The sequence below is a fragment of the Rattus norvegicus genome, chromosome 17, assembly GCF_036323735.1.
Source record: "Rattus norvegicus strain BN/NHsdMcwi chromosome 17, GRCr8, whole genome shotgun sequence".
Taxonomy (NCBI): domain Eukaryota; kingdom Metazoa; phylum Chordata; class Mammalia; order Rodentia; family Muridae; genus Rattus; species Rattus norvegicus.
Genome location: NC_086035.1, coordinates 88,320,613 through 88,340,667, shown reverse-complemented (window position 1 = coordinate 88,340,667; position 20,055 = coordinate 88,320,613). Strand labels below are relative to the sequence as shown.

The window sequence follows — 20,055 nt, the reverse complement described above, 5'->3', positions numbered from 1 at the left end:
AAAGAGGGAGCAGGGACATGCCTGGGAGAGCGAAAGGCTGGCTGCGGAGGTGCGAGGCACCCTGAAAAGCAGAGGCCTCCATGGAAGGGCAGCCAAGGGCAGCAGCACTAGCCCACCCAATCATGTGTTAGTTTAAGTACAGAGACCTTGGAAGCAGGACCACAGCAAGGCAGTTTCTGAGGTGAGCTGTGAGAGAGGAGCTGTGAACTAGCGTCCACCTTACAGGAGGAACTAAAGCTCCAGCTGTTGCGACAGCACTGACTCTCAAGGGGATTCATTTGCATTGTTATCGACAGAAGTTACCCCAGGTCTTCCAGCCCCAAGCTGTGAGTTCATTTCCTCTGTCCCATGAGCTAGAATCACTGTTTAGAAAAATATGTGTAGGTACCGCAAGGTCCTTAGTATCAAAGCAGTTCTCCTGGTTTTCACCTGGATTGTCAGAAAATCCGGAGGGCTGGAGAGAGCTCAGTGGTAAAGTGTGAGGGTGAAGATCTGAGTTTGATCCCCACGCTGGTAAGAAAGCAGGCATGGCCTTGAACATCTGTATTCCCAGCTCTGGGGAAGCAGAGACAGGTGGGACCCCCTGGGGGCTCGCTGGCCAGCAGCCTGGCTGGGTGAGTTCCAGACCCAAGGGAGGACCCTGTCTCAAACAATGGATGGCATCTCAAGAATGACATTCAAGGCTGCGCTGATCTGCTGATCTGCTCACCCTCTTCCTCTTCTCACTCTCAAACACTCTCTTTCTCCTCTTAGCCTTATGAACAGTCAAACAAAAAATGTAAGTTAAGTGAAAGTTAAGTTATTAGCAAGATGCTTTTAAGCACACTTGGCATGTACGGATTATATTTTAAGAGTCTTTTAACTAATTTAGAATTTAAACTAACAGACCCCACCCCCAAATCTTCAAAATATCAGAGTATCATCTCTCTGGCACGACTCTGGAGGAATTAGAGATAAACAACATTTAATTATTCAACCCCATATTATCCTATATCAGCTAACGGTGTGTGCATTACAGAAAGTAGGCCAGCTCATCGCTTGCTAGCTGTCTAGTTTTGGGAAGTTACTCAACCACTGTAAATCCCTTTCTCTATCATACTTAGGGTTTAAACAGTTTGGGCTGGCAATGTTGACTCAGGGATGTTGAGTATGTTTGAGGCCCTGGGTCCAGTCTCCAACACTGAGAAATAATCAGTAAAACGTTTTAAATATTAAGGTCTTGTTTTTTTCTTAGGCAAGACCATGTTTTTACATTTGATCTCAGTGTTTGAACAGTGACACTTCAAATAATCTTTGTGTTGGTGAGACGTGTAATTTTATTTTACAAAAGAAACTTGTTTACTTTCGAGGTTCTATTTTCAGTGTTGTACACTTTCGAAGGACTTAAAGGTGACAATGCTCATCTGCTGTCTCAGCACTTGGGAGGCAGATAGAGGGTCGGTTTAGAGCAGGGGGTGGGGGCGTGGGTGGTGGGGGAGCAAATTCTAGGCCAGCTTAGGCTACATGAGACCCTGCCTTTAAAACATATTAAAAATATCTTTGAAATGATGGATAATAATGACACAAACAGACTTATGATATAGTTATTTATTTAGGTTGACAATTCCTTATCCAAAATTTCTGGACTAGCGTGTGCTCCGCTTCCTTCTTTCTCTTTGGTGTATGGGGTGGATGCTCGTGTTTACCCTGGTTACATACCTCGTACACAGTGTCTGAAGTGCAGCTTTTCTAGTTTCCCAAGATCTATCACACAAAGTATGGCGTTTTCTACTTCTGTTGCCTGTTGTATAAATACTCAAAATATTTTAGATAATGGAAGGCATCAGGCATTTGAGTTAGTGGTATAACTTATCATTCTCAGAGCAAATCAGTGAAGGCACAGAAATACTTTAAGAAGTTTGGTGACCACAGTCTACAGCTGTAAACCAAGGATTAGATCAAAGAGTCTAGCTCAGAGTCCTTGCCCCCCCTACCATATCCTAGAGACATCAACAAAATAGCATCAAGCCAGATGAAAGTTGCAACCGTAAAGTTAACTATTCAGAGACATAAAAGGAAAACCAGAGTTCCGTGTTTTCTCAGTAAAATCACCAAAAGACGTTGGATGGCCATGAAAAAGGTCTGGCTCTTCAAACAGACTCTTTCTTTAAGACACTGTATGACCCGTAAGTAAGAGTTACAAGAGAACAAGCTCTTCACCAGTAGGACTGTCGAGCTATTGTTAAATCAGATGACCTTGTTATAATGTAGAATTTCTATGAGGACCTTGTAAGACAAAAGGATGCAAAATGTTTTCTCAAGAGTGCATGCTGGGATGTATGACGATGACCTGATTCTATGTTAAATACAAATGAGTGCATATGGAGACATACCTGTGCTTACTATGCACTGAGCATTCTGTCCTGTTACAGCCTGTCTCCCCCTTTCCTCCTGCCTCTCCTTTTCTTCTCCAACCCCGTCATTGATCCCAGAGCCTTCCATATTCTAGGCAAACATGATTTACACACAAAAATATTCACCCACCATAGGTGTGCATTTCCATGGTGTGTGGCAAACTTACTTGTGTAAAGAACTTACCACACAGTCCTTTAGAACTTTCCCATCATTCTAGCCATGCTAACTCCCCTTTTTAGAAAGATACTGCTTTTCCCGTTTGATGCTTGGTGGCTTGCATCTCACCTGCTCTACTTGCTCTGTCTACCGTGTCTAAGTTCTAAAGCCGTTTGTTGTCTTTTCCTTTGGTTCCTTTTAACTTTGAGCTATTGTTAAATCAGATGACCTTGTTATAATTTTTTTTTTTAAGGGAATGGGGTGGCAGGCCTTGGACACAGGAATTTAATCTCTGTTATCCAGCCACAGGTAGTAGCTGGGTGCTCATGGCTGGGAAGTGAGATGTGCAGGGGAGATGTGCATCAGAGCCTAACTGGAGGGACCTGTGAGTGCTGTCTTCTCCACTCGAGGCCCACAGTTGGCCCCTGTTACTAAATCTGAAGATCAAAGGCTCTGTGGGTATGTAGGAGTGAAAGCGGGCTCATGTATGTTTCTTTTTATCTCCTCTTTGTAAACAGGCCAAAGAAAATGTAACCTTCCCTTCTTTCCTACAGGGGAAAGGTCAGAGACCAGGAGGGCTTGGATGTATTCTGGGTGGATGGAAAAATTGAAAGAACTGAACCATGTGCTCTGAAAAAGATCAGCTTGTGGAGGGCAAAAGTGAAATTGCTCGCCCACATCTATTTTTTCTTTTGTGTAAATAATGTACTAAAAGAAGCTGTAACTGACCAATCGGAGACTTAAGAGAATGGACCCATAATCCAGGAGAGGTTCCTGTGTGATTGAAAACTTGACTATATCGAGAGTATGAGTCCATCAAAAGAATATTCTAGACATGAATTTAATACACAGTTTGGGCTTTTAAAAATTTTTAATTAATTAATTATAAGTACACTGTAGCTGTCCTCAGACACACCAGAAAAGGGCATCAGATCTCATTATAGATGGTTGCGAGCCACCACATGTTTGCTGGGAATTGAACTCAGGACCTCTGGAAGAGCAGACAGTGCTCTAACCACTGAGCCATCTCTCCAGCCCCAGTTTGGGTATAAGTATTAAAAATTAGAGTCCTAAAGGAAAGAGAAATCTTGAAAGATGCTAGGCTATGTCTAAGAACAGAAATACACGTAGATCACAAGACAGAAGAGATGACAAACACACAGAGCGTACCCAGGCCTTGGCATTGGGAGCCCTTCGGTTTTGAAGGTTTCCTGAGGTGAGGCCTTGGTATGTCCCAGGTTGGCCTTACAGTCCTCCTGCATCAGCCCATTCTCCCACCTCTAGTACTGGGACTACCTTTCTTGTTCATCTTAGACACCTGGGTGTTAATTCTTGATCAGATTGTAGCCGTCCATACTAAGGGATAAATCATTGTAGAGTTGGCCTCCACATGAAAAGAGTTCATTTACAGTAAAGCCCAGAGCGTCTTTTGTTTGTGAAAATCATAGACTAGGACAACTAAACACGCTAAGGAGGTGCTCGGTGTGTATTAGCCATTAGGAGAATGCACATTAGCATCACGGCAGCCATTGCTCACCTGCCTCACTGACAGTGGGGGCAGCACATGTTTAATGATGCTGCTCCTTTCTCTGCAAACATTCTGTAATACAGCATGTTCTCTCATTCTCTTTTCAACTTGATTTTTCTTGGTATTCTTAAATCACAGTCTTTTGACATGCTTATGTGTCAGATGCAGTCAGGAAAGGGCATCAAAGCAAATAAGAACGCTGGGAAAAGAATGTGGTCAGAGAGCAGTGGGAGGAGGGGCCAGATCCTCCTTGTTTGTTGTGTTTTGAGTGAAGAGCTCTGAAGTCACCTGTGGAGGGAGACTTTGTGTATTAGAAAGTGGTAGTTTATCTTCCTCTCTCAGATTTGGGTTTTTTAGAGGGCTGGGGAACCTGGAAGTATACACAGGAGGTCACTGTGTCTGTCAGTTAAGCAACAGACGAGACCGACAGTCACAGTTGCCACACTGCAAACGCATTGCTGTGGGAGCTCCTGCACAGCCCTGGGATGTAAGCGTATCCCCCACAGGCCATTTGAAGTCCACCCTCACAAATCTGCACCCTGCCTTACAGAGGAAGGAAATGGGCTAACTCTCAGCCATTGCCCTGTGTTTTCTCTCCTTCCCCTCAGCTGGAACTTAAAATGCCAAGGCAGAGTCAGTAGAATCTTGTATTCTTAAGGAATGAGGGTAGGAAAAGTTACTGGGTTATTATTCTCCAATCTCAAATGATAGTTACTATGCACATCTATGTTTGATAATTTAAATGATGAGAGGAATACATTAGTATGTCTGTCGTAATAAACTCTAAGGGATTGTCCATTGATCTAAATTACATCACCGCTGCTGCTGAAGGAGTTCCTGTTTCCTCTGGATTTCAGCCTTGCGTTCACTTTCACATTCCTCCCCATGACAACCATGTTTTCAGTTCATGGCAGTCATCCCACTGCATCTCATCTGCTTAAGTCTCTTACTGAGGCATGTTTGACACCTAACCAACTGCACATATTTTAGGTTGTGTAATCACACGTACAAAAATATTACATGGGGCCTGGGGAGGTGGCTCAGTGGTTAAGAGCGCTGACTGCTCTTCCAGAGGTTCTGAGTTCAAATCCCAGCAACCACATGGTGGCTCACAACCATCTGTAATGGGATCTGATGCCCTCTTCTGGTGTGTCTGAGGACAGCAATAGTGTACACAATCAATCAATCAATCAATCAATCAATCAGTCTTTAAAACCAAAATGTTACATGCTCAGGATAGTAAATATACTTACCCCTCCCCCGACTGTTCTCTCTCTCTCTCTCACCCATCAAGGTGACCAGTGTGTGCGTCCAGGTGGTGTAGAAAAGTCTTAGCCGTGTGATGAGTGCAGCAGTGAGGCATGTGCTCTACCCCTAGTCTAGCTTCTCTAACTTAGTAGTTAATTCCGTTCGATGTGTCACAGTTCAGTTTGCTTTAAAACCTTCGGGATATTTTTCACTTTATAGTAACCGATGCTGTTGTGAACAAGTGGCTGTGTCACATGATAGACACACATTTGACTGTTTATGAAGCAATGACATTGTTTTACAAAGTATTAGTACCCCTTTAGATGCCTGTTAGCAGTGTATGAGCGCTCCAGGTGCTTCACTAGCCAACCCTTGTCGGTTTTCCATTGTGGCCCAGTGTGAATTTGCTGATCAGTGACAGTGTTGAGCATTTTGTAGCTTCCTTGGTAAGGTATGCTCACATTTCTTGCCCATTTTCTTTAATTATTGGATTTCCAAGTCATTATTTTTATGTTCCATTCATCAGTCCAGGATGAAATTTCATTTACAGATAATTCCCCCTTTGAAAAAATTGTCTTCATTTTCTTACAAGTTTCAAACAACAGACTTTTTTTATGAAATCTGGTTTCTTATTTTAGAAACCAGAGCATGAGTATATGGAATTTGTTCTTTATAGTTAGAATCTTAGCAGATAAGGTGACTTTTAGAAACTGTATTTTCATACAAAAATGTTTTGAGATCTTGATTGGGATTGCTTTGAGTCATTATTCAAATCTAAGTCTGTAGATAAATATGTGTAAAAAACGGCACTAAGTCTCTAAACTATGAATGTGCTCCATGTACAGTGTAAGTCTCCTTTCAGGGCTCGGCAGTGTTTAGACTTAAACCTTCGGGTTTTTAAGTGTTGCAGACATTTTGTCATCTCAGCGCACCGTGCTGTTTTGGTTGATATGGTTGGTCTTTTGGTCATACGTGTTTGTGTGTGGGTGTGTCTAAGTGATTGCAGGTTCTCCAGAGATGTGGATCTTCTGGAGCTGGAGTGAATAGGCAGTCGTGAGCTGTTCAGCGGGGACGATGGGAACCAAACTCAGGGCCTCTGAAGAGCAGCGCCATAGTTCTAGCCTGATCGATACATCATTTTAACTGTCAGTGTTCAGTTGTTTATTTAGTATGGATTTTGTACAGTGCAGTTTATTTTGACATCCCAGTTCCTCAGTCCCATTGCCTTACTACAGGCCTGGCTGTGTAATGTTTTCATCGGTCTTCTCACCTCCATACGAAGTAAATCACTGTGGAGATAGACTTGATTGTAGATGGTAATGTGAAAGGAGAGTCAGCGTATGAAAGCATTTGCTATTTGATAAAGGTAGCATTTTTTATCAGCAACTCACATAGAAAGTTACCTGTTGGAGTGCAGATATGCTTGGGAGATATGTATATATAATCAGTCAATGATATCAAGCACATGAGACTAAATGAAGTTACCCAAAGAAAAGAGTTTAAAGAAGTCTGGTTTGCCATGGAGTCGGGTCTGCAGTTTGCTGGCACCTCAGAATGGAAGAAGCCTGCTGGCAGCACTGAGTGCTGTGCTCCTGTGGGACACGAGCCGTCCATCAGTTACCCTTCTCATGCTGCACGAAACCTCTCCCGACAGCCAGACCTCCCACATCCTCCTCCAGTGTCTATCCTCATCTGCACTGGGGTCCCTGTCCAGCTGTCTGCACAGGTCCAATCATACCTGCCTGTCCTGCAACCAACCTGTAGGCTTCTACCAGGACCTGCCTTACTGCCCTGACTGCCATCATCCACGGGTCCCTCTGGCACTACCATCTAACCGTTGCACCCAGACAGATCTTCCACAGCCTTCTCCAGGGTCTAGCCTGGCCCATCCCACAATCCTCTCTTCTGTTACAATTGCTCTGTCCATATAAGATTTATAACTAACAAAAGAAGTCCACATGCCCGGATCTCATTGGAAAGTAAAATATGAAAGATCAAGTCAGTATCTTCTCTCCAAAACCTACCAGATCTGGAGAAGTTCTTTACCTAAAAGAACCCTAAGACTCAGAATTTAAAGGACAATCATAAACTTCATCAAATAATTCAAGGAATTTAAGGAAGCCACAGAGAAACAGCTCAGTCAAATTAAGGAGAAAGAACTTAAGAGAATCAATGCCCAAGTGATGCCCAGGAAAACACAGACAAGCTGGTGGAAATGGCAGAGGCAGTGAAGGACCCAAGGACAGAATTCAAGAAGGCGATAGAAACATCGGAGAAGACTCAAGCTAAAATGAAGACGGAATTGAAAACTCATTAACTCAACTGGAGCTCAAAGGAGTGAATGCCTTCGCAGTAGAGTGAATCCAACAGAAAATAGATCAGCAGGACTCAAAGACAAAGTAGAGACTCTAGACCAAATAAACAAAGAATATGAAAATGAAGCAGCAGAAGAAAGGAAATACGAGACACCAGGAAAAAGCAAACCTTTGGACTGTAGGCACATAAGAGGGAAAAGAATCTCAAATCAATGGCATAGATCAGATCTTCAGTAAGATCATAGAAGAAAACTTTCTCAAACTAAGTAAAGACATACCCCACACAGACAGAGGACGTAATCAGAGCACCACATAGATAATAGCAGGAACATCATAGTTAAAACAACAGTAAGTGTGTAGAACAAAAGAAAGTATATTGAAAGCTTCAGGAGGAAAACCTGTCAGAATAACATCTGATTTCTCCCTAGAAAATTTGAAAGCCCAAGAGCCTGGGGCAAGGTATTCCAAGTCCTAAGGGACCACAACAGCCAGCCTAGACTAATAAACCTAACAAAACTGTCTGCTTTAAATAAAGGAAAAATAAAAATTTTCATGACGGGAAGCATTGTCTTGGGCTGGAAAGAGGAGTGACCACAGTAGAGAGTGTGGAACGAAGCACCAAGCCATGAGACTGTAACAAAGGACTGCTGGGAGCACAGACAGCAGTCAGCACCACAGTTAACACCAGTCCAGTAGTAACTTTAAATAGCGTGGTCTTCAGTTCACGTTTCATTAGTAACTTTAAATATTAATGTCCTCTATTCTTGAATCAAAAGGCACAGACTGACTAGATGGATCAAGAAACAAAAATCCACCTATCTATTTGCAAGAAACATCTTAGTTTTAAAGATGGATTCCATGTTAGAGTAGAAGGGTGGACAAAAGCGCTTCAAACAAATGGACCAGGCAGCAAACAGGTCTCCGTATCCTAATATCTGATAGATTAGACTTCAAACTAAAACTAAGGAGAAGTAAAAAGGGACACTTTATTCTAATCAAGGGGACGGGTACATTAATACACACACACACACACACACACACACACACACACACACACACACACACACACACACCAAAGTCTGGTACAATCAATTTTATTTAAAAAAAAAAAGAAAGTCCTCCTGGATTTAAAGACAAGGATTAACATCCTTCTATTAACAATTGGTGTTCTTAATAGACTTTCTCTAATAGTTCATACAGACAACAAATAAAAGCATCAGGAATAATTGACACATACATCAAGTGGATTTAACACGTCTACAGAATACTCCACCCAAACAATACACATTGGTGTTCTTTTTTTTCTTTCTTCTTCTTCTTTTTTTTTTTTTTCTTCTTTTTTTCCTTGAAGCTGGAGACCGAACCCAGAGCCTTGCGCTTGCTAGGCAAGCGCTCTACCACTGAGCTAAATCCCCAACCCCCACATTGGTGTTCTTAATAGACTTTCTCTATTCCAGAACTTGACCCTAAGCTCTAAGTTCAAGCTTAAAAAATATGTCCCAGTTTGTAATTTAGAGATAGAGGCCATCCGTTGAGCTTGGCATTTATTCAGACACTAACAAGTCTGCCGAAGTTGAGCTTTGGGAGTTCTGCTAATTTAAAAAAAAAAAAAATAGACTTTCTCTAATAGTTCATAGGGACAACAAATAAAAGCATCAGCATTAGTTGACATCATACATCAAGTGGATTTAACACGTCTACAGAATCCTCCACCCAAACAATACACATTCTACCCAGCAGCACATGGAAGCTTTTCTAAAATAGATCACGTGCTAGAACACAAAACAAATGTCTATAGATTACATAAAAAAGAAAGAACTAGTGTATCCTCTATGACCACAATGCAATAAAACTTAAAATTGACAGCAAATAAATCTCTAGTAAATACACAAACTCACGGAAATTAAACAACTTACTACTGAGTGATGCATGGGTCAAAGAGAAAAATAAGGTATTTCCTGGAACTTAATGAAATATGGAAACAAAACCTCTGGGACTCACTGAAAATGACCCAGTCGGGGAACGCACAGCTCAAAGTGGCTACATTGAAAGACCTAGAAGAGCACACACAGTGGCTGAAGGAAGCAACACAAACACTTGGAAAAGCGAGAACAAAGCGAATCCAAATGCAGTCAGTGGCAAGAGATAACGAAATTTCGCTCAGAAACCGGTGCTGCGCACACAGGAGAGTAAGGCAAAGTCAGCCGACCTAAGAGCAAGAGCTCGGAGAAGGTAGCCGAGATTGACAGACGCTTGGCTCAACTAATCAAAGAGAAGAGAGGCCCAAATTAATGGTATTGGGAATGAGTGAGGAAGCATTACAGCAGACACCAAAGACACTGAGATTATACAAGGGAGTATTTTAAAAACCTGTACTTCATTAACTGGAAAATTTGGAAAAAAAAAAATGATGAGTTTCTAGATCCAGCCAAACCACCAAAATTAAACCAAGAAGTCCACAACCTAAACAGACACATAAGTAACGAGGAGATTGAAATAGTAATGAAAAGCCTTCCAACTACAAAAATATTCCAGGCCTGAACTCCCCTAACCCTTCTACGAAGCTTACATTACTGTCATACCCAAACCAGGTAAAGAGAAACAGAAAAACAAAACCACAGGTCTGTGTCCCCGACGAGTATAGACTCAGAAATGCTCAGGAAAGTACCGTGTAGATGCGCATCACAAAGGATACATACACCGTGGTCAAGTTGGCTTTGTTCCTGGAATGAAGGGACTGACGGGTCACTACATCCAAGTTAGTAAATGCCATAAACTATGTACATGAATTTAAAGAAAAAAATTATATATCGCATGACTGTCTCAGTAGAGGAAGAAAAAAGCCTTTGACAGAATCTATCATAAGTCCTAGGGACTGTAGGAGACAGGGCCTTTACAGAGCCCTGGGGTTTTCAGAGAACAGACATTTTAGTCATTGTCAGTAGAAGAGAAAACAGGAAAACATGGGAATGGTATGAGTGGGCAGGGGATTAAGTTCTCTTTGTATTGCTCTTTCCTCAAAAGCCAAAGGGGATCGTATAGGGTAAGACACTGCAATGTACCTTTGACTAAAAGCGCCAACATCAGCAACACAGTGACAAGAATTAGCTGACATTTTAATAATGACTCATTCGCTATTCAATAAGAACTTTAAATGTCCTCAAGTTTTCAGCCAAAAGGCACAGACTGACTGGTCTTTCCACGTTAGTGATCTGGGCCTTGAGGGGGGTCCATCCGCATAGCCATTGTTTCTGTGGTTGTTTCTGTGCATCTGCGTCCTCTGGAAAGGCCTGGTGAAGGCCGGCAGTGGGCAGAGCTGGGTTTTCCTGGGTCAATTAGGTGATATTGAAAAGTTTTGAAGTATCAAAGGTGAGGAAATACATTGAAGCTGCTCTTCGAGAAGCCTGAAGACGTGGGGATGGAGAGGCACAGGTCTCTTAAGTCTTAGGGTACAAAAGGGAATAAGGTATTGAGTCAATTTTTGATTTTACCCTGTAACAGATTTTTAGTGTTGGCCAGGCAAAGGCTGAAGCTCAGAGATCAAAGGACCTCAAGAAGTGGAAATCTTTTTGGATTTGATCTCTGTGGATGTGGAATCTGGTTCCAACTCAGACCCTTTCTGCTGCTGTTTTTAGTGTTTGTTGCACTGAACCATGTAGAAAGGCTTGGTCTCTTTCCTAGCTGATAGTTCTGTGTTCCATTGTTTCTCCTCTTTGCCCTCGGCGTGCTGTGGGGTTTCCTTGGTGTCATCTTTCATGCCTTCTATGAAATTTTTAGCTTTTGTGCCAACAAGTTTTAAGAATAGTCTCTCGCTCACTGGTTTTCCATGGTGTAATTAGTTTTGTAGTTTTAGTTTGGGGGGTTGGGTGGAGAGGTAGCTCAGAGGCTGAGCGCCTTGCTACATAAGCATGAGGCCTGGAGTTTGGATCCCAGCACCCACCTAACAAGCTGGGACTGGTTCTGCCTCCTTTAGCACCGTCACTCAGTGAGTACTCAGAGGATTGCGGGGGCTTGCTGACTGCCAGCCTAATCTAGCCAAACACCACATAAGGACATAGGCAGAGAATGGTGGCAGACACCAGACACCTGGTGTCTGCACACTTATGTGCACGCAACATGCAAGCGCATGCACATGTGTGCCCGCTTTTTGGTTTGGATGATTATAGTGTGTCTAACTTTGGGAGCAAGTATCCCTCCTCACCACTAGCTTCGTATTTATTCAGGTAATTATGTTTTGTATTTTTTTTTTTTCCTAAATGAAGTATGTTGTGATCTGTAGTTAAGTGTTCACTTGTCTTTGCCCTTTAGGTGTCAAAAAATAAAGATGGAAAGGAACAGGGTGAACCCGTGTCACCGTCCGAAGACGAATCGTTCTCCTGGCCAGGTCCCAAGACAGTCATGCTGAAGAGAACATCTCAAGGATTCGGCTTCACACTGCGACACTTCATCGTCTATCCCCCGGAGTCTGCAATCCAGTTCTCATACAAGGTGAGAGAATTCCCCTCTCTTCTGGGCCTCTTCTCCTTCTCAGCTTCCCTTCCTATCTTAAAATAAACAGTTATATTTGCATTTTAAATTCTTCTTTCGTGTTTTTTAACCTCTAACAAAAACTTGAACTTCTGAAATATGCTGCTGCCTGTTTTTCAGCAGCTTGTAAGCTTCCTTCTCTTTGTGATATGTAACTTTCCCAATTATTTAGAAAGATTCTGTATTCTCTGAGCAGACCAGGGACATTGTTGGTTAAATTCGCTGCTGTTACAGAAAATAAATAAGTATAGAAATCTGCTGACTCTCACATGTACCATAGGACAGTAAGGCAGAATTTTAGAGCGTGGCTGATGAGAGTAAAAGGTGTGAGTACACTCCAGTAGCGAGCATGCTTGGCTGAGAGGGGCCATGTGTGGTGTGTCGGTACAGCTGCCTCTAACTGCCTTTAAGATCTATTGATAGTAAAAGCTCGGGTAATAATACATATTTGCTAGATACATCTTAGAACTGTCCAAACTTTGTCGGTTTAGTTTATAACACAAAGAGCATGTAGATGATATATCTGTAAAATAATCTACTTAGGCTGGAGAGATGGCTCAGCGCTTAAAGAGTACTGACTCTTCCAGAGGTCTTGAGTTCAATTCCCAGCAACCACATGGTGGCTTGCAACCATCTGTAATGGAATCCGATGTTCTCTTCTGGTGTGTCTGAAAACAGCTAGAGTGTACTCATATACATAAAGTAATAATAAAATAAAATACAGGTTAAAAAATATATCTGAATTAGAAAGCATTTGTGGACTCTGCAGAGTCTGGGTCCCCATAGTTCCCGGCTCTGGCTCTCAATAGCTTTGTGACCTTGAGCAAGTCACTAGTCACACAACCGTAGTGCCTTGTTCCCAGGAAACATTTGGAATGGGGCTTGGGGATGGTAATGCTCGGTATGGCCATGTAATCCTGTGGTTTGGTGCAGATATTCATGCAAATAGGTTTTGGTCTTTATACGCTTTCCGTGTGAAATATATATGCATGTTTTTACTTTAATGGTGAAATTTTATTAATTCACTCAAAGATTGTGTGTGTGTGTGTGTGTGTGTGTGTGTGTGTGTAAAATAGACCTGGAGCCTTACACTTGACACTTGCTAGGTTAGAACTGCACCGCTGAGCTATATACCCCCAGCCTCCAAAGAATTTAAAACCAGTTTAAGTGTTTTATAGTTTTTAGAGAGTGTAGGATTGATAGCAACAATGTCTCTATTATGTCACTTAGCTGGCAACCGATTAGTCTCAGAACTGAGCTTATAACCAGAAGAAGAAAAACAACATTTGGGCAGCCAAAATAAAGGTCAAGAGTTATGTAATAAATTACCAGCCTTCAGCCAAAGCTCCGTTTGCATTTCTGCAGTGCATAGGAGCTTTGATTCAACCAAGGCTCAGCAAATACTCACCTCAACGTGTTTTCATACTAGGTTTTTTTTTTTTTTTTAAAGTCGCTTTCCTAATTTCTCAGCTAGATATAGGCAGCATGGAAGAAGAACCTATAGATACCAAACAGATGAAGTTCCAAATTGAGAACAAGAACTTAAATATGCGGCTGTTAGCCCATGAAAGTTCTTGATGGTTACTGCAGAACAGTAACTAATGAACCAAGTGCTGTTTGCTGCCTCCACCTAAATACCGCAGTTAGGGGCCCCACACTCACACAGCGTTTCCGAACAGTACTGCCAGTTTCCTTCTGCACCGGGCTTCACTCACAGCCTTTCTGTCTCGTGAAAGTTCCCTCCTTCTGGCAAAGGTCCTTCTAGTATGAGTCCGGTTGGTATTTATTATATACCAATAATTTGTTTGTTTGTGCTGAGCTAAGAGTTGATCGTTGGTGCTCAAGTGTGTCTTGTTTTATTTTGCAGGATGAAGAGAATGGAAACAGAGGAGGTAAGCCATAAGACCACCACTTTTTCTCTAAACGACCCCACTGTACGCAGTGTAGTAGGTAAGGTGACCTTCTTCTGAAAGCCAAGTGGAGAGCAGTTTTTAGGTGTTTAAAGGATTTAAAGATTGTGCCGTCACTTCAGAGCTTTGTGAATCCCATCACTTCCTTGCAGTGAACACAAATGCTTTCCTTGTCTATGCTTTGGACATCAAAAGATACTACGGAAGGTGTTTATGTCAGTAGCTTTGTAAACTTAGTGACCCATTCAGGGAAGAAGTGTGCTGTATCAGGTGGCTTTGGTTCTTCTTATTTCTAATCTCACTCTTAAAATAAATACACTTAAGGAAGATCATGAGCTATTCAGATGGAGAAGGGATTAGTTCTTAATAATTCTGATTTGGTTTTCTTTTAATTTTCAATCAACTTTAATGAGTTAAAGTTTCCATTATAATGAAATAAATTCAGAAAAATAGTCATTTATTTCTGGTGTTGGAGAGTTGGCTCACCAATTAAAAGTAGTTACTGCTCTTTTGGAAAACGTGAGTTTGGTTTCTATGACCCACATCCAATGGCTTTGAACTGCGTGTGTTTCCAACTGTCGGGGATTCTGTGCTTTCTTCTAAAAAGTATACATAACTGTGATCCAGTGAGCACAACTAAGGAGTTACCACTGGTAGGGTATTAGTAGATTAGCTACAATGTTTCACATCAATGTTTCCACTAGTCCTGTTGGGTTTTGTTGGGTTTGCTGTCGTTGTTACTTTGAGTTCAGTATCGATACTTCCTTAAGATCCCCGGTGGTCTTCATCTCTCCCCTTTGTTCTTTTTGGGTCTTGTGACCTCAGCATTGTTCAGAATCTGCGAGTTTTTTGTCCTGTAGGACATCCAGCCCCGCAGTTCTATCTGCTGTTTTCTCACCACTAGTTCAAGTTTAATGCACCTTTACCAGTAATATCACATTTGTAGTAATGATAAGTATAACATGTAACATCTAGTAAACGTTTAACCCATGAATCTTCCTTCCATTCTCCTCAAGATATGATATTAAAAAAATAAGCATTCCATCATTTTGGAAAGTTCTGTGTATTCTTTTATAATGCAATTGGCTCTGAACAATTACTCACAAACTTGTCAATACAGAATTTTGCATTTTCTGGAACTTCTTGTCAAGCAAAACAATACAGAATAGTCTTTTTGTGTCTTTTGCCTTATTTTTAAAAAATGTATTTATGGGTACCAATAGTACAATATTTTTTTTCCTGAGTAATTTCATTTGTATGAATTCCATGGGTAGTCCATTGTAGTCCTCAGTGGTCTGGGTGTGTGTGTGTGGGGTGTGTGTGTGTCTAAATTGTCATGCTTTCATTTGACATAAGAAGGAAATAATTTCTTTCAGCACTGTCCAAGATAATCTGAGGGTGTAGGTCAGGTAACACAGATCATAGATGTCACCTGTGCAAGATGGACCACTCTTGTCACCATCTGGTATTCACTAGGGTTTAGGATAGATTCCAAATGCTTCTGGTGTGACAGAAGCAGAGGCAGTTGACAGGAAAAGCACCAGCCTGAGGAAAGGGCATCTGAGTTCTCTGTCATCGTCCCATCGTCCCCTAGGTGGAAGTGCCGGGGCAGATGCTGAGGACACACACCAAGGATGCCATTCATGCCTGTCACGGGGGAAATGCACGCCTAGTAAATACAGCTGCATGTGATGGTTATCATCCGTCTGGCTTGTTGAACTAGTTGGATGGAGTTACATGCTTTGATTGAACCCTTTGAGGGTCCAGGTCTGAGAGAAAGAAACTCAGAGGAAAGGGTAATTTACCTATTTCCACCCTGCTCTATTCAAGACAGGGGCTTATCCACATACAGAAGTACTGTGTTGTGTTATACAGTAAGAAATTGGTTAATGAATTAAAAGGACCTGAAGTTAGATAGGTAGGAACCAGGGAGTGGTTCTGGGAAGAGTCTGAGGAGGGCGGATTATGATCAAAACATGAAATGCTTCTGTTTTGGGGTAAATGTTTAGGGTGAAAATATTAATTGGATTGCCAGAAGACTAAAATAAATGTTTGTGCTGTGGCTCTAACACCATTATTAAAAGTAAGATAAATTTTGCTTTTGAGCTTTCCAATAGTCAAAGAATCAAGTAAGAATAGTTAGGGCTATACCCTTCTGTAAAAAAAAATGCCATCTCATTTTCACTTTTTGCTAAGGCCAGTCTGTCTTTATGTGTCCCTGTCCTAGAAAACAGTGCAGCCAACAGTAGCTTCAACAAGGGTGCTCCAAAAGAATATCTTTTCAATGAATGTATGACCCCAGGATATAACTCCTCAAGGGTTTCTCTGGCCATGCCTCAGGTTCCCTGGAGTGATTACCTCTGGGCAAGTTTGCTAACTACAGTGATGCTGCTGGTATTTCACAGGTCCGCAAGGGGCTCTGAATGTCCTGTGTGTCCCAGTGACTTAGAAAGTCTGGGCCTTTGTCCCTTCGAGGAGGGGGTGGGGGGAGAAGGTTTGAGAGCACCTGGAGAAGTTGGTCTGATTTAGCATGTACTTGACATTAATCCAGACCAGACATGAGAGTGTGTGTTAGGGATCTGTTTACCCGGACAATGAGGTGATAGCCCTCTTCTGTAGATAAAGAAGCTAAAATAGCTCCCCCCGATCACATGACTACTGTGAAAGCGCTCAATGTTCAGATTAGTTATGTCGGGTACCCTCTAAGTTCATAGTTTTGTTTTTGTTTTGTGTTTTCTTTTTCTTTTCTTTTTTTTTTTTTCAGAGCTGGGGACCAAACCCAGGGCCTTGTGCTTCCTAGGCAAGCACTCTACCACTGAGCTAAATCCCCAACCCCCGCATGTTATGATTTTTATTTCAGTCTTCTTTCCATTCAAAATGTATCTCCGAGTCTGTTGAGACTATGAAGCTCTTTCGTGTGAGCTTCGTTTAGTGTAACAGAATCCCCGCCTCCAGTGTTGTGGTCAGAGTCAAAGTGTAGTGTCCCTGGGAAAAAGCTAACTGCTGGACTGTACTGCAGGACTACCCTGCTGTGATGCCAACGTCCTGTAAAGCAATTGGAGACTTTGATTCACATCTTTTCTTGTGGCTATTTAGTGAAATCTCTTTTGGCATGTAATTTTTTAATAACTAAACGTATCTAGCTTTTGTATTCTTATATCCTGTACGTGGATGTAATTTTATGTTTCATCAAATTATTTTACACTTCTTAGTTTGTTTGTACAGTGATGCAGTATAAGAAAGGACCATACGAGAGCAGGCTAGTTTGGAGAGAGCAGCTGTTTTCGACAGTTGATACCATGTTGACAGCCTTTAAAATACTGGAGTAAACACTCACAGTCCTGAGCATATAGTGGCTGCTGTTGTTTCCCTCCCTCTCAGTTCCATTGACTTTCCAGTTTTCTAGCATGTGGTGAGGGGAACCTGGGAGTTGTGTAAACTGTCTCAGTTGTGACCTTTGTGATTCTGTTATCTCTGTCTGCATACCTCTATAGTTCCTACTAGAGTGTTCCAACAGTGGTGAAACCCAGGACTGGCCAGATGCAAAGGAAGGACACTAGCTGCCCCAGAGTGACATAACAACAGCACTGTAGAGTGTAAGACTCCACAAGCCAAAGTACTTGAATTTAGGGCTGCCGCATGTCCGGGAAATCCTGGTGAAACTCCGTGTTCATGAGCTTACCTCTCTGTATAAGGTCCAGCCTTCACCATGCTTTCTGTCCGCCTTCTCTCTCATGGCACTTCTAAATCCTCCGGGAAGGAATTAAATTGAACCAATGCAGATGTACCTCAGTCATTGTGTTTGGAGAATGAGTGGGCTTCAGTGAAATGCAATTTTAGTGATGAAAAAAATGTTTACAAAGCTGAGAAAATGGAGTGGATTTATGGTCTATTTCTATTCTTTTCTGAAAAACACATTCTTTTAGAATAATGTAACTAAAACATGGGCCTGAAATTGTATTGCAAATAGTTTTTCTGGGCAGGCCAGTAATCGCCAGATATTTGATGGTAGAGGGTCCAAAGCATATTTACAGTGCTTTGCAAATGCAGCTATTCTGACTGAGCTCTGTGGAGCCCTTAGCTGGATCCTGTAATTCCTATTTAACTGGATTGTTTTTAATTAGTTTAACCAGACAGGTATTAATTAGTTGCATATTTTCTGTTAATTTTTGGTGCTGCTTAGTGCAACAACCATAGGTGTCTTGGTCGTGAGCATGTTTTAGGAAGTAGGGGAGAGAGAGAGAGAGAGAGAGAGAGAGAGAGAGAGAGAGAGAGAGAGAGAGAGAGAGAGAGAGAGAGAGAGAGATACATACACAGAGAGAGATACACAGAGAGAGAGACAGAGAGATGATTGGTGATGACAGCAGTGTTCTGGGGCTTAGGTCCTTAATCCTCAGCACGGCTTTCCAGGGAAACAGTTATTGTCTTTAGGTTCAGGTGATGTAGTTGGAACACGGCATTTAAGCAGTTAGCAAGGGGTAGAATTGTCAGGTTCTGACCATAGCTGTGGCCTCTCAGAGCTTAACTCTTGGAATCCACTCTTGAAAGTTTGGAGAAAGAGGGCCATAGTCTCTTGAATTCTTACACTATTAACGGGTGTCTCATTCAGCTTCAGGGGCAGATTTGGCTTGTGCAGGGTGGCATTTAACAGGTGTTCTTTTCTTTTCCTCATCCTGACATGGCTTTTATTTGCTGAGCCTCTGCTTAAGAGCAAGAAACATTTACTCCCTTGATGTCTAAATTTGCTTTTCGCTTGGTTATAGTTTTGAAACCTGAATTGCTTTTGCCACTTTTATGAGATAATAAGGAAGGTCTGTGTAGTATGCATTAGCACTCAACTTTCTATGCTTGGAATATTTCATGTGTGTGTCTACACACAAACATACACACACGCACGCACGCACGCACGTACGCACGCACGCACACGGTGTTGTCTGCTTATCCATTTGCCCATTAGTGGACTTTTGGACTGTTTCTTCCTTATGGCTGTTATGGTTGGAACTGTGAACATATATGTACAAATATATGAGTCTGTGTTTCCGTTCTTTGGGATAAAGACCTAGTGGTGGGCCACGCTGTTTTCTACAATGCAGTGGTGGGAGGGCTTCATGTCTCTGTATTCTCTCCAAGTACTACTCTGTTTTTATATTAGAGCCAGCACAGTGGGTGTGAAGTGGCATCTCATTGTGGTTCTGCTGTGTATCTCTTTAACTGATGGATTCTTCTAAACGTCCTTTAGTGGCTTATTGGCCACTCGTGTAACTTATTTGGAGAAATAACTGTTGATGTCTATTGTTCATTTTCTAATTTATTTTAAATTACTCTTTTGTTACTGTGTATAGATGGGTGTTTCGCCTGCATGTAAGTCTGGGCGTCGTGTTTGGAAGTCTGGAACAGGGACTGCAGTCACAGATGGCTGTGAGCCTCCGTGTGGGTTTGGGAACAAACCCGTGTTCTTTGGAGAAGCAGCCACTGAGCCATCGCTGTCCTCGCTGCCTTTTTTTTTTTTTTTTTTTTTGGTTCTTTTTTTTCGGAGCTGGGGACCGAACCCAGGGCCTTGCGCTTCCTAGGTAAGCGCTCTACCACTGAGCTAAATCCCCAGCCCCCTCGCTGCCTATTTTTAAAATGAGGTTTGTGTTTTGTTCTTGGGTGGTAGTACTTTTTTTTTTCCTTGAAAACCCCAACTTTTATGTAGTTAGGGTTCTTAGTGTGGGTTTTACACTCTCAGTATGTGGTTTCCCATTCACTTATTTTGTCGGCTCTTTTTATGTTTGAGATTTTTTTTCTTGTTTTTCCCCCTTTTTACAGGAGGGGTTAAAACCAGGAAATTTGGTTCTCTACCTGGCTGTGCTATCTGTCACTCCAGTCTCCTGACGGTGTAGCTGGGGAACAAATGATTTTGAGTAGGATTGGGTTTATCTCCTTTTTATTACCCAGGCTTTTGAAAGGCATTCTAGTGAATTTTTTTTCTTTCTTT

The 20,055-nt window shown here is 42.0% G+C and overlaps 1 protein-coding gene across 1 annotated transcript in view; it reads left to right on the top strand.

Moving 5' to 3' along the window:
* The window catches only part of Arhgap21 (Rho GTPase activating protein 21), a 123,518-nt gene that overhangs the window by 39,811 nt on the left and 63,652 nt on the right, over positions 1–20,055 (top strand). The window contains exons 2-3 of the mRNA NM_001191693.1: positions 11,950–12,129; positions 14,036–14,060. Of these exons, the coding sequence (NP_001178622.1) occupies positions 11,950–12,129; positions 14,036–14,060 (205 nt within the window). The remainder of the gene's footprint in view (positions 1–11,949; positions 12,130–14,035; positions 14,061–20,055) is intronic.